Below are 13,134 nucleotides of genomic sequence, written 5' to 3'. Positions count from 1 at the left end.
ATGGTGTACATTACCTTACAGAAGCTTTTCTGTTTCATGAGGTCCTGCCACGGACCACCCCAGCAAGGTATTGGGGTCCCTGGGATATGGGTTCTTGAGGGCAGGTGGGTAAGGATTTGGTGGTAACAAACATAAAGAAGCACAGAGGCAGTTTGTATCTGAGTGTATTTTGCAGCTCTCAAGCAAGGGTTTTTATGCGTAGAGAAGCAGGTATCACAACAGTGAAAACCTGTGTTCATTGAAGCAATACATTAGGACAGATATTGTAATAATCATTTGGCACAATAAAATACAAAATCATTCAAATATTACAACTCAAAAAGATATATTCAATGAAGCAGCCAAGTAGAATTGATATGATTATGATTATATGATACATCAAAATACAAAATCTTCTAAGACTAGTGTCAAATTCCCAAGAAAAAGCTAATGGCTTTTTATGATCAGCTACTATTTAACCTCTAGTTCTTGTTCTTCTGTAACTCTTCAAAGCTTAAATTTAAACTGTTTTAATTATCTCTATTTAAGGCTTTCTTAAACAAAACACCAAAACCTACCCTTGATAACACACATGCAGCTATATTAAATATTATTGTTGTTAAAGTTATATTTACCAATATTATCTTATTCATAACTTATAAAGTAAAGCACTGGTTTTCCCAGAGATGAGGTCATGGTTAGTGATTCCATCTCAAGGGATAGTTTTGTACCCATTATTCTTTCTTAAGATTTTGGCCTTATCTATCTGGAACATCATGTATATAGGAAAAGGAATAGAAATCATCAAACAGGTAAGTTGCCAAGAGAACTACGGCTCAATAATTTTTCACGAGTGAAGAGCTCCACAACAGGTTCCAGGAGGCCTCCCCCTTTTGAGGTTAACCACCTCAGTCTGTGGAAATTGTCACACAGATCCTACTGGAGGTAGTGTGGCAAGGTCATCTTTATAATTGTCAATCTGAGTGCCAGTGCTATTGTTCTCTTCAGGATATTTTCTCCTGTGCCTAAATATTCAAGGCTATTCCCCATTTTCTCTTCTACAGATTCTATTCTTCTTATTTTATTTTGAGGTTGTTGATTCACTTGCACTTGAGTTTTGTGCAGGCTGATAGATATAGATCCCTTTGTATTCTTCTACATTCTTGATATTGAGTTCGCTCAGCACCATTTGCTGAAAATGCTTTCATTGTTCAATTGTATATTTTTGTTTTTGTTTTAATCAGCTATCCATGGCTATGTGGATTTCTGCTTGGTTTTAATTGATTCCACTGATTAACTTTTCTATTTTTATATAAATACCATACATATATTTACTATTGCTCTATAATACAGCTTGAGATAAGAGATGGTGATATCTCCAGATTTGATTGTATTGTATAGGATTGATTTTAGGTATCTTGGGATTTTTTTTTTGTTTTGTTTTGACAAATGAAGTTGAGTATTGTTCTTTCAAATCTGTAAAGTATTGTGTTTGATTGATGGGGATTTCATTGAATTTGTAGATAACCATTTTTACTATGTTAATCCTTTGATTAATGAGCTTGATAGATTTTTTGTCTTCTGATATTTTCTTCATTTCCTTTTACAAAGACTTGAAATTTTTATCACACAATTCGTTCACTGACACGGTTAGAGTTAAACCAAGATATTTTATATTATTTGATGCTTTAGTGAATGATGTTTCCCTAATTTCTTTCTCAGCCTCTTTGCATTTATATATAGTTGGCTACTGATTAAGCTAATTTTGTATCCAACCACTTTGCTGAAGGTGTTTATCAGCTGTGAGGAGTTCCCTGGTAGACTTTTGGGGATTGCATAAGTGTATTATTATATCTCCTGCAAAAGCAACACTTTGATGTATTCCTTTACAATTCACATCCCTTGGTCTTCCTTAGTTTTCTTTTTGCTCTAACTAGAAATCCACATACTATATTAAATATATATGGAGAGTGTAGACAGCTTTGTATTGTTCTTGATTTCAGTAGAATTGTTTTTTTCTCCATTTAAATTAATGTTGGCTGTTGGTTTGCTGTAAATTGCCTTTATTATATTTAGGTATGACCCTTGTATTCCTGAATTTCGTCCATGCTTTTACCATGAAGTGATATTGGATTTTGTCAAACCTTCTCAATATCTAGTGAGATTACTACTTTTTTCTTTCAGTTTGTTTATATGGTGGGTTATATTGAAAGATTTTCATATGTTGCACTCCCCTTCCATCTCTGGGTTATAGTTTACTTGATCAGGAGGGATTATATTTTTGATGTGTTCTTGGGATTCAATTTGCAAGTATTTTGTTGAGAGTTTTTTCATGCCTGTTCATGAGAGAAATTTTTCTGTAATTTTCTTTGTCAAATCTGTTTGTGGTTTGTGTATCTCATTGACTGTGGCCTCATAAAATGACATTAGCAATGAATGTTCCGTTTTTTACTTTTGTGAAATAATTTGAGGATTATTGTCATTAGATTTTCTCTTTTTAAATGCTTTAGTTTAATCTTTATTGAGAACATAATACAGCTTGACAAAGATGCGATAGAAAGTGGATGGAAAATGGACAAAGAATAATAATAATAGAGATTTCATGCATGTCGTGAAAAAGCAATAACAATTTTAGATCGATGTTTTAGTATTTGTGGGGTTAATTTTTTTTAATTCTGCCACATCAGTATTAATATTTAGTTAAGAAAGTATAATAATAGCCTACATTTTCTTAAAACATAAACTCAATGAATGGAATAGGCTTTACCCATTGATTCATCGGTTACCATCAATTTAAAATGGGTATATCCAATTTTTCATGGGGAGACAAGTCAAATCTATCGCTACCTACAATACAGAGGACTGGATATGTCTGGCTCAGCAGAGTGGACCTGAACTCGTCTTCATGTTTGCTCTCTCCCAGCTTTCATCAGAATCACATCTTTGAATTGTCCACACACAATTCTGCACAATTACTGCTGATGTTTATTGTAGTAAGACATTGCTTCTTTCACCTCGGTCTCTTCTCACATTTTTTTTCTCAAAAGTATTCTTTGTGGTTTCTTCAAATTGTATGAAGTTGTCTTTTAATTCCACAGTGGGATTTTGTTCTAAAACCCCTTGTCAACACCAACATCTATGGTTTCTCAAGTTTCTGATAAAATATATTGCAGCATTTTCATATAACTCGAGAATATTCACAAGATAAAATATACTACACAGGAATGTTATAGAACTAGTTCAGTTGCTCCTCTAGAGAAAATGAGATAAGATCCCAGTACTTACATTGTGTCCAAATCTAGGGGATTTAATGCCCTCTTCTTGCTTCTGTGGTCACCAGGCACACATATGATACCCATATTTATATGGAAAAGCCACCTATAACAGACAAGTATATTATATATAAAATATGAATATATGTTAAATAAGTACTTGAGCTTATTTAAAAAAATCTCTTCTGTGCTATGTTTAAGGCAGGCCAGTACTTACACCACAGATAGACATTGGTAGCCAGGGAATCTTAAAGCTTCCAAGTGAGACTTTAAAGGCTCATAAAGTTTTTCAGGGGTAGCAGCTCATGTAACACAGCTGGTATATAAACCATCATTTGATTATTAGAAAGCAGAGTTGGTGATTCTTGTTTGTGTGTGTGTGTCTGTGTGTGCATGTGCACATATGTGTGTGTGTATCTACATGCTACATAGCTTTGCAGATGTGACTAACACTGAGGCCAATGTCTAGTGCCTCTGTTTATTGTTCTGCAAATTTTTTTTTTTGATACAGGAATTTCTACCAGCCTTCAAACTTGCTGAAATGGGTAGACTGGGTGCAATGATCCCTGTGATTTTCCTGTCTATGCCTTCAAGCACTGAGGTCAGAAATACACACACATGTCCACATGTGAGCTTAATATATTTCCATTAATACTTTTATAAGGAGTTTGGGTAAACATAGAGTGTGAGACTGGTCATGATCAGAGAATTATAAAGATAATTCATTGTTATATGAATGCTTTATTTCATATGATTTTTGTTGTGTATTTATGTGTGTGTTTGTGCTACATATGGATATATGTGCATGAGTTCAGTGACCATAAAGGCCAGAGTCATCATAGAGTTGGAGTTATAGACAGGTAGTTGTAATAAACTGGATGCGGATGCTGGGAACCAAACTCTTATAAGATAACTGCTGATATATCTCTTTAGCCTTGGTATTCATACTTTACATTCATAGAAAAATGAATCAGTTTAACTTTCAGCATTGTATGAATTTTACATAATGAATTCATTAAGAATAAATATCTACCAGATGACACTGTATAATTTGATGATCCCCTGCTGTAATAATTATGTGCTTAAAAATTATTATTTCTATGTAAATTCCCTGGCATTAAATCTTCTATGAAAGTCTGGTAGAATTCTGAGCTAAAACGATCTGGCCCCTGACCAGTTTTTGGATGAGAGCCATTTAATGACTATTTCTAGTTTCACGAGGGTTATAGGTCTATTTAAACTTTTTATGTGATCTTGATTTAACTTTACTTAAATTGTGATTTTTTTTTGTTTGTTTTTTCAAGACAGGGTTTCTCTGTGTAGCCCTGGCTGTCCTGGAACTCACTCTGTAGACCAGGTTGACCTCAAACTCAGAAATCTGCTTGTCTCTGCCTCCCAAGTGCTGGTATTAAAGGAGTGCACCACCGCTGCCCAGCTAAATTGTGATTTTTTAAAATGATTTAAAAGTGAAAAATTGTCCATTTCTTTTATATTTTTTTCATTTTGAGAATTATGTTTTTAAAATATCACCTGATGATTCTTTGGATTTGTGTCTGTTGTTATGTCCCCCTTTTGATTTCTATTTCGTTAACCTGGATACTGTCTTAGTCAGGGTTTCTATTCCTGTACAAAACATTATGACCAAGAAGCAAGTTGGGGAGGAAAGGGTTTATTTAGCTTACACTTCCATATTTATGTTCATTATCAAAGGAAGTTAGGACTGGAACTCAAGCAGGTCAGGAAGCAGGAGGTGATACAGAGACCATGGAGGAATGTTACTTACTGGCTTGCTTCCCCTAGCTTGCTCAGTTTGCTTTCTTGTAGAACCCAAGACTACCAGCTCATGGATGGCACCACCCACAACGGGGCCTCCCTGCGTGATCACTAATTGAGAAAATGTCATACAGCTGGATGTCATGGAGGCATTTCCTCAAGGGAGGCTCCTTTCTTTGTGACAACTCTAGCTTGTGTCAAGTTAACACACAAAAAACTAGCTAGTACAGACACTCTCTGTGTAGTTTAGATAGTTTTGATAAAGGTTTGTTTATTTTGTTGATTATCTCAAAGAACAAATTGGCTGTCTCATTGATTCTTTGTATTGTTCTTTGTGTCTGTTTTATTGATTTTAGCCTCACATTTGATTCTATCTTGACTTCTATTCCTCTTGGATGTGTTTGCTTCTTTATTTCTAGAACTTTCAGGTATGCTAAGTTGCTACAATGAGATCTATCCAATTTCTTTATGAAGGCACTTAGGGCTATGTACTTCACTCTTAGCACTATTTTCTTTGAGTCTCATAAATTTGTTATAAATCCATTGTCATTAGATCCTAGGAAGTCTTTAATTTCCTACTTCATTTCTGCCTTGGCGCAGGAGTCATTTACAGTTGTTCAATTTTCATAATTTTGTAGCCTTTCTGTTGCTTCTGTCATTGTTGAAATGAAGCTTCAATCAGTGGTGGTCTGATAGGATTCAGGGTGTTATTTCAATTTTCTTGTTTCTGTTCATACTTGTTTGTTACTGTGTATATGGTCAGTTTTGGATAATGTTCTGGCAGGTGCTGGGAAGAAGGTATATTATTTCAGTGAGATGTCTGTTAGGTCCACTTTGCTCATAACATCTCTCAGCTCCATTATTTTTCTTTTATTTTATTTCTGGGTAAGCTATTAATTGATGAGAGTGAGCTATTAAAGTATCAGTCTATCAATGTTGAGGATTGATGTGTTTTAAGCTCTAGGAATGTTTCTTTTCTATATATGGGTGTGTTTGTCTGGGGGGGAATAGACGTTCAGAATGGAAATGAAATTTTTGGTGGAGTATACATTTGCTAAGTATGAAATGTCCTTGTCCTTCCATATCTCTTTTCACTCTTGAATTCTATTGGTAATGTTTGCATCTGTAATTTCTTTTCTCTTACCTAGATTATCCATTTCCATAATTCTCTTAGTTTATGTTTTTTTTATTGCTTCCCTTCCATTTTCAGGTCTTATACAGTTTTATTTCTTTTAACTGTGCTTTCTTGACATTAAGGAATTTATTGATTTCCTCCAATTTTTTATTGTGATTTTTCTTGAGAGGTTATTCATTTCCTCTTTAAGGACATCTATCATTTTCATTAAGTTGGTTTTAAGAGCATTTTTGTGCTTTCAGCTGTGTTGGAATATTCAGGGATTGCTGTTGTGTGATGCTTGAACTCTGGTGGTGACATAGTATCCTGGCTGCTATTAATTGTTTTCTAACACTCATATTTAAGCATCTGGATTTAGAGTGATTATAGTTCTAAGTGTTGATATGGGTTTGTCTTTGTTGGATGGGTAGTCTGTTCCTTTGTTTTCTTCCTATCTGGTCTTCTTTCGGGAGCAGCCTGTGGTTGATTAGAAGAACTCGACCCAAGGTGGGGGCTGGAATTTGAATGGCCTGGATAGCCTCAAGTCTAAGAAGGGAGTTGCTGCTCAAATTGGGGGCTGGAATTCTGTCAGTGTGTGTGGTCTCTGACTTGGCCAGGGATCCTCTGAGTTTCAGGCTTCAGATGCAATAGTATGCTTCTGCCTTGTTCCCAGGGCGCTAGTCTGGTCCTTTGGCCTATTTTCTCCTTCCCACAATAAAATATCTCATTTATACATTGCGTCCTTCTTAACTAACACATGCCCCACCTGCACTCTTTAGCACCAGGGAGAGAAAGAGCCACAGGTGGCAACACCAGGCCCCACTCTTGGTACAACATGTGTGTGTGTGTGTGTGTGTGTGTGTGTGTGTATTCTCATAAAACATGTCCTAGAAGATTTTATCTCAGTAATGATGGGCTCTACTTAATCACTGCTCTCTTAGCTCTGGATAACCTACATCAATTGTTCCAGTAGTCCTTTCTATTCTTGACACTATAGAAAGGGCCACATGGCAAAGCTGATGATTTTTGCTGTTTGCTGGGGCTGGAACAATGCCTTCTCTAGTTATGTAACCAGATTTCTGTTTTCTAACTCCCTCACTGCCTAAGTTTGACTGTCGTGGAACTTCTTCTGTAGATTGATCTTGAATTCAGATATCTTCATGGCTCTGTCTCCTGGGATTAAAAATGTGTACCATGCCTGGACTTAAGCTTTCCTTCACCTAGAACATTTTCTGTTCTAGGCTGGCCTTGAACTCAGAGATCTAGTTGGCTTTGTCTTTTGGGATTAAAAAGGTATACCACAGTGCCCAGATTTAAATTTTGCTGGGTGGGACCCTGAACCAAAATTCCACTCCCTTAATCTGTTATTTCCTAGAACGTAGGATTCAGCTCCATTCTATGTCCTGGTGCTCTTTTTAATACTTGAAATATATGTTTTATAGTTTTACTTTCCTCAAGAGATATAGCCAGAGAACAAAGTCTCTGCTGGACTTTTTGAGATTTCATTTGTCAATGCAATTAATATATATCTCTATAACTTAGCCTTAGGTAGACTCTTCAGCCAAGAGCAAAAAAAAAGCCACATTCCTCACCAAAATACAACAAAAACTCTCCACATGTTGAAATTCTTCACTGAAACCTCTTGGGCCAGGTCTGCATTGTTTAAATCACTCTCATTAAGTCTTCTATAGTCTAACTAGGAAAGGCCATTATGCCCCATTTAAAGCATTCCACTGATTTCCAAATCCAAGTTCCTAAATCCACATTCTTCCAAACAAAAGTATGGTCAGGTCTATCACAGAAAAACCTGAGCCCTCGGTAACAACATCTGTCTGTATTAGGGTTTTACTGCTGTGAACAGATTCTATGAGCAATGCAGCTCTTATAAGGACAATGTCTAATTGTGGATACCTTGCAGGTTCAGAGGTTCTGTCCATTATCAGGCAGGTGTGGTACAGGAGGAGCTGAGCTCTACATCTATGTCTGAAGGTCACTAGAAGAAAACGGATTTCCAGGGAGCTAGGATGACCATGTTAAAGCCTGTGTTCACAATGACACACTTCCTCCAACAAGGCCAAACCTACTGCAACAAGGCCATACCTCCTAATAATGCAACTCCCTGGAACAAGCATATTCAAAGTATCATACCAAGGAAAGACCAGATTGATTTCTAGAGTGGTTATAGCAGATTTTAATCCTACCAACAGTGGAGGAGTGTTCCTCTTTCTCCATATCCTTACCAGCGTGTTCTGTTTGGTGTTAAGGGGAATCTCAGAGCTGTTTTAATTTCCGTTTCCATGATGACTAAGGATGTTGTACATTTCTTTAAGTGCTTCTCAGCCATTAGAGATTCCTCTGTTGGGAATTCTATATTTAGCTCTATATTCCATTTTTAAATTGGACTTATTTATATATTTCAGATAATAGGCCTTTAGATATGTACAGTTAGTAAAGATCTTTTCCAGCTAGTGAAGATTTTTTTTTCTGTTTTGACCTATTGACAATGTCTGTTGCCTTACAGAAGCTTTTCAGTTTCATAAAGTCCCATTTATCAATTGTTGATCTTATATTCTGAACCATTCTTTTTGTGTTCAGGAAATTTTTCCCTGTGCTAATGCTTTCCAGGCTATTTCCCTTCTATTAGATTCAGTATCTGAGTATGTTGAGGTACTTGATCCACTTGGACATGAGCTCTGTGCAAGTTGATAAATATGGATCAATTTGCTCTTTTCTACATGTAGACTACCAGTTAGACCAGCACTATTTGTTGAAGATGCTTTCTTTTTTCCCAGTTGTATGGTTTTGTCTTCTTTGTCAAAGATCAAATGTTCATAGACGTATCAGATTATTTCTGGATCTTTGATTCTATTATGTAGATTGACTTGTCTGTCTCTGTACCAATATCATGTGATTTTTTTAAAAATCACTATTGCTCTGTAGTACAGCTTTAGGTCAGAGATGGTGATTTCCCCCAGAAGTTCTTTTATTGTTGAAAATTGTCTAGGCTATCCTGTTTTTTTGTTTGTTTGCTTTTCTATATAAAGTTGAGAGTTGCTCTTTTCATATCTGTGAATAATTGTTATGGAATCTTGATGGGAACTGCATTGATTCTGTAAATTGCTTTTTGTAAGTTAACCATTTTTACTATGTTATTCCTACCAATCCATGAGCATGAGAGATAATTCCATTCCTGATATTTTCTTCAATTTTTTTCTTCAGAGACTTGAAGTTCTTTTCATACATATCTTTCACTTGCTCGGTTAGAGTTACACCAAGATATTTTGTATTATTTGTGGCTATTCTGAAGTGTATTGTTTTCCTAATCTCTTTCTCACACTGATTATTTTTCTATAAAGGAAGGTTACTGAATCCTTTGAGTTAATTTTATATCTAGCCACTGTGCTAAAGTTGTTTATTAGCTGTAGAAATTCCCTGGTAGAATTTTTGGGGTCTCTTATATATACTATAATATATTAACTACCAATAGTTATACCTTGACTTCTTTCTTTCCAATTTGTATCACCTTGATCTCCATTTGTTGTTGAGTTGCTCTAGCTAGAACTTCAAAAACTATATTGAATAGATTCAGAGAAAGGGCCAGACTTGTCTTGTGCTTGAGTTTAGTGGCATTGCTTCAAGTTTCTCTCTATTTAATTTGATATTGGCTGTTGGTTTGATATATATTGTTTTTATTATGTTAAAGCATATAGCATGAATTCCTGATATCTTCAAGACTCTTTAAATATACTTTTTTAAAATTAATTTATTTTTTAGAGTCCATATTCCATTCCTCACCCTCACATCCACCCTCTGACTGCTCCACATCCTACACCTTCTTACCACCCCCTGGCTCCACGTGAATACCTCTACCCTCCACCCCACCTGACTTCTAAACTCCCTGGGACCTCCAGTCTCTTGAGGGTTAGGTGCATCATCTCTGAATGAACACAGACCTGGCAATCTTCTACTGTATTGTTGTCTTTGTTTCTATTTGGTTTATTTCAGCCCTGAGTGTGACTATTTCCTGATGCTTACTCCTCTTTGTTGTGTTTGCTTCCTTCTGTTTTAGAGTTTTCAGGTGTGTTTTTAGGTTGCTAATTTAGGATCTCTCCAACTTCTTTATGAAAGCACTTAGTGATATGAATTTTCCTCTTAACACTGCTTTCATTTTGCCTCATAATTTTTGGTTCACTGTGCCTTCATTTTCATAGGATTCTAGAAAGTCATTAATTTCTTTCTCAACCTAGTTATCATTGTGTAGAAAGTTGTTCAGTTTCCATGAGTATATGGACTTTTTGTTGTTTTTGTTATTACTGAAGTTCAGCCTTAGTCATGATCATCAGGTAGAATGCATGGTATTATTTCAATCTTCTTGTATGTGTTGAAACTTGCTTTGTGTCCAATTATGTATTCAGTTTTGGAGGAAGTATCATGAGGTCCTGAGAAGAAGGTGTATTTCCTTTTATTGCAATAAAATATTCTGTAGATCCTGGTTAAATCCATTTAGTTTATAACTTCTGTTAGTTTAACTGTGTCTGCTTAGTTTCTGTTTCAATGACCTGTCAATTGGTGAGAGTAGGGTGTTGAAGTCTCTCACTATTATTGTATGAGGTTCAATGTGTGCTTTGAGCTTTCATAAAGTGTCTTTTACAAATTTGGTTGCCCTTTCATTTGGGGTATAGATGTTCAGAGTTGAGACTTCATCTTGGGAGTTAATTTGCTTGATCAATATGGTATGTTTTCCTTTATGTCTCTTGATTACTTTTGGGTGAAACTTTATTTTATGGAATATAAGAATGGCCACTTCATCTTGTTTCTAGGAATCATTTTCTTGGAAAAATTTTTTCCAACCCCTTACTCTGAGGTAATGTTTTTGTTTACATGTGATTGATGTCTTTAGAGTTAAGCATTAAAATCAAGTCACACATCCACCAAGAGAATGCTTAAATATCACTCCATAATTCCAGATTATCTTTTAAACTATTTTTGAAAGCCAGGTGATCTGTCACTTGGGCAGTTTCCCAGTCATCTTTTTCCATGGGAGGATACTTCTCAAGGGTTCTTACCATGTGTTGTCTTTCATGTGTTATATAAAATGAATACTAGTTTTTTGTCCCAATAGAAGGAACTTTGGTAGTTATTAAGACATATATATATATATATATATATATATATATAATTTATAATAATCCACCCTCTACATTGATTTTCTCTGACATTTCTATTGCAGTGCATACTTTTAAACTTCTGCTATGAACAATGTATAGAGTTGATATGTTCATTAGTAGGTTATTTTACCAGTGGTTACTTCAAGGGTGGCAACAATAGTAATTGAGTTTTTACCAAATTGCTTACAGGTAAGAATAAGAATTATAGGAAATATTAAAATAACTCATCACCACCTAACCTGACAGAAGATAAGGGAATATGGGAAAACTTGATTTCACCTTAAGTCTCTTCTGATACCTTGAAATTCTTTATGAGAAATATTTTTTGATCATTTTCTATAATTTCAAGGATTGAAACATGTGCTCCTTATCAACTCCACTTCTTTCTGATAGATTGCTTCATCCTTACCTTAATAAATGCAGCTGTAGATCTGGGGAAGCCTTGATGTGTCATAACAACATATTTATTTTATATTAGAATTGATCATACTACCATTATTCCAGACAAATTACTCTATTTGATGGTTAGTTATAATAGTTACTGATACTGATAATGGTACTATTTTTCATCAGTCTGATAGTCCATTTGGGATTATGTCACATTATATTGCCACTTAGTGGTAGGTATCAAATGATAAATTCAAATGGATTTCTTGGTGCCTTAATTATTTGCCAGAGGTATAGTTTTCATTTAGTACCAAAGCTTCTTCATGTCTAATTGCTATCATTTGTAGACTTGTTTCTTCTACTGAAATATGTTTTACTATTGTTTCAATCACAGGAAATCTGCATGCAGACTTCTATTCATCAGGGTAGGATTTTTGATTTTTAAAAAATGAATATAATTTGAACCAGGGAAAAGAAGCTACTGTTTTATCCATTGTTATATTATTATTATTTATTTTTTCATATTTTGATAAAGGGCTTATTCGGTATGCAGGCCAGATTGGTCTTATATTCAGAGATCCACTTTCCTCTGCCTTCCAAGCACTGGGATTATAGGTATATGACACCAGAACTTGTCAAAAATGCTACTGTTTATTCAGTGTTCTGTTCTTTATTCCATTCCATGTGGTTCCTTTAATGTAGATTAATCTTATTAACATAATGTTTTAAACATTAACATCATTATATCCAAGTACCTTACTGATATAGCAGGTGTCATCTAAATGTCAGCCTTGTATTCTCTTGGTTCTCTGACTACATTGTAATAGTTGCATGTGTCAAGTCTGGCTTAGAATTTTCCTGAGAGACATACCTATAGTCCAATAGTTTATCTTTGTGACAACTGCTGTTAGTCAATATATGACTAAAGCATATTACATCAAACAATGGAAAGGAAAGCTTCCATTAACGATGTCTATAGACTCATAGGTTTGAAATGATCAGTATGCAAGAAGTATTAAAAATTGTTTTATTATAATTTTAGTGCATATGCACATACACCATGATATACTTATCATTTTCAGTATCTAATTAAAGAATATTATTAATTTATTTTCAATTTTGTTTTCTCTAGAAACTACTGGCATGAATGACTACATGAAATTTTCCATTTTTAAGTCTTTTTTCCCTATGACACCAAGTTTCTTGAAATTTTTAGAATACATTATAATTTTATTCATGTTTCTTTATATATATATATATGTATATATATATATATATATGTAATTTTCAATTTTGTCTGCTAAATTTTCTAATAGTTTTTAGAATTTGAGATTCTAAAATTTTGAGTCATTAGGGAATACTTAAAGCTAATAAAAATACCCAAGCAAAGCAAACTAGAGTCAACAGTGTAGGCAAGTGGTTGTTCTGATGGAGCAACCAA

The 13,134-nt window shown here is 34.7% G+C and overlaps 1 protein-coding gene across 4 annotated transcripts in view; it reads left to right on the top strand.

Annotated features, from left to right (window-relative positions):
• The window catches only part of LOC116102328 (POTE ankyrin domain family member B2-like), a 113,391-nt gene that overhangs the window by 22,186 nt on the left and 78,071 nt on the right, over positions 1-13,134 (top strand). For 3 of the 4 annotated variants that reach the window (XM_031386856.1, XM_031386855.1, XM_031386857.1), the window contains exon 7: positions 12,088-12,118. The exons of the other annotated variant lie outside the window; for it this stretch is intronic. In XM_031386856.1, coding sequence (XP_031242716.1) covers positions 12,088-12,118 — 31 coding nt within the window. The remainder of the gene's footprint in view (positions 1-12,087; positions 12,119-13,134) is intronic. 4 annotated transcript variants of the gene reach the window in all.

Source organism: Mastomys coucha, unplaced genomic scaffold (genome assembly GCF_008632895.1).
Source record: "Mastomys coucha isolate ucsf_1 unplaced genomic scaffold, UCSF_Mcou_1 pScaffold21, whole genome shotgun sequence".
Lineage (NCBI taxonomy): Eukaryota > Metazoa > Chordata > Mammalia > Rodentia > Muridae > Mastomys > Mastomys coucha.
The sequence above is the reverse complement of the archived record's forward strand: the minus strand, read 5'-3'. Positions and strand labels throughout refer to the sequence as shown.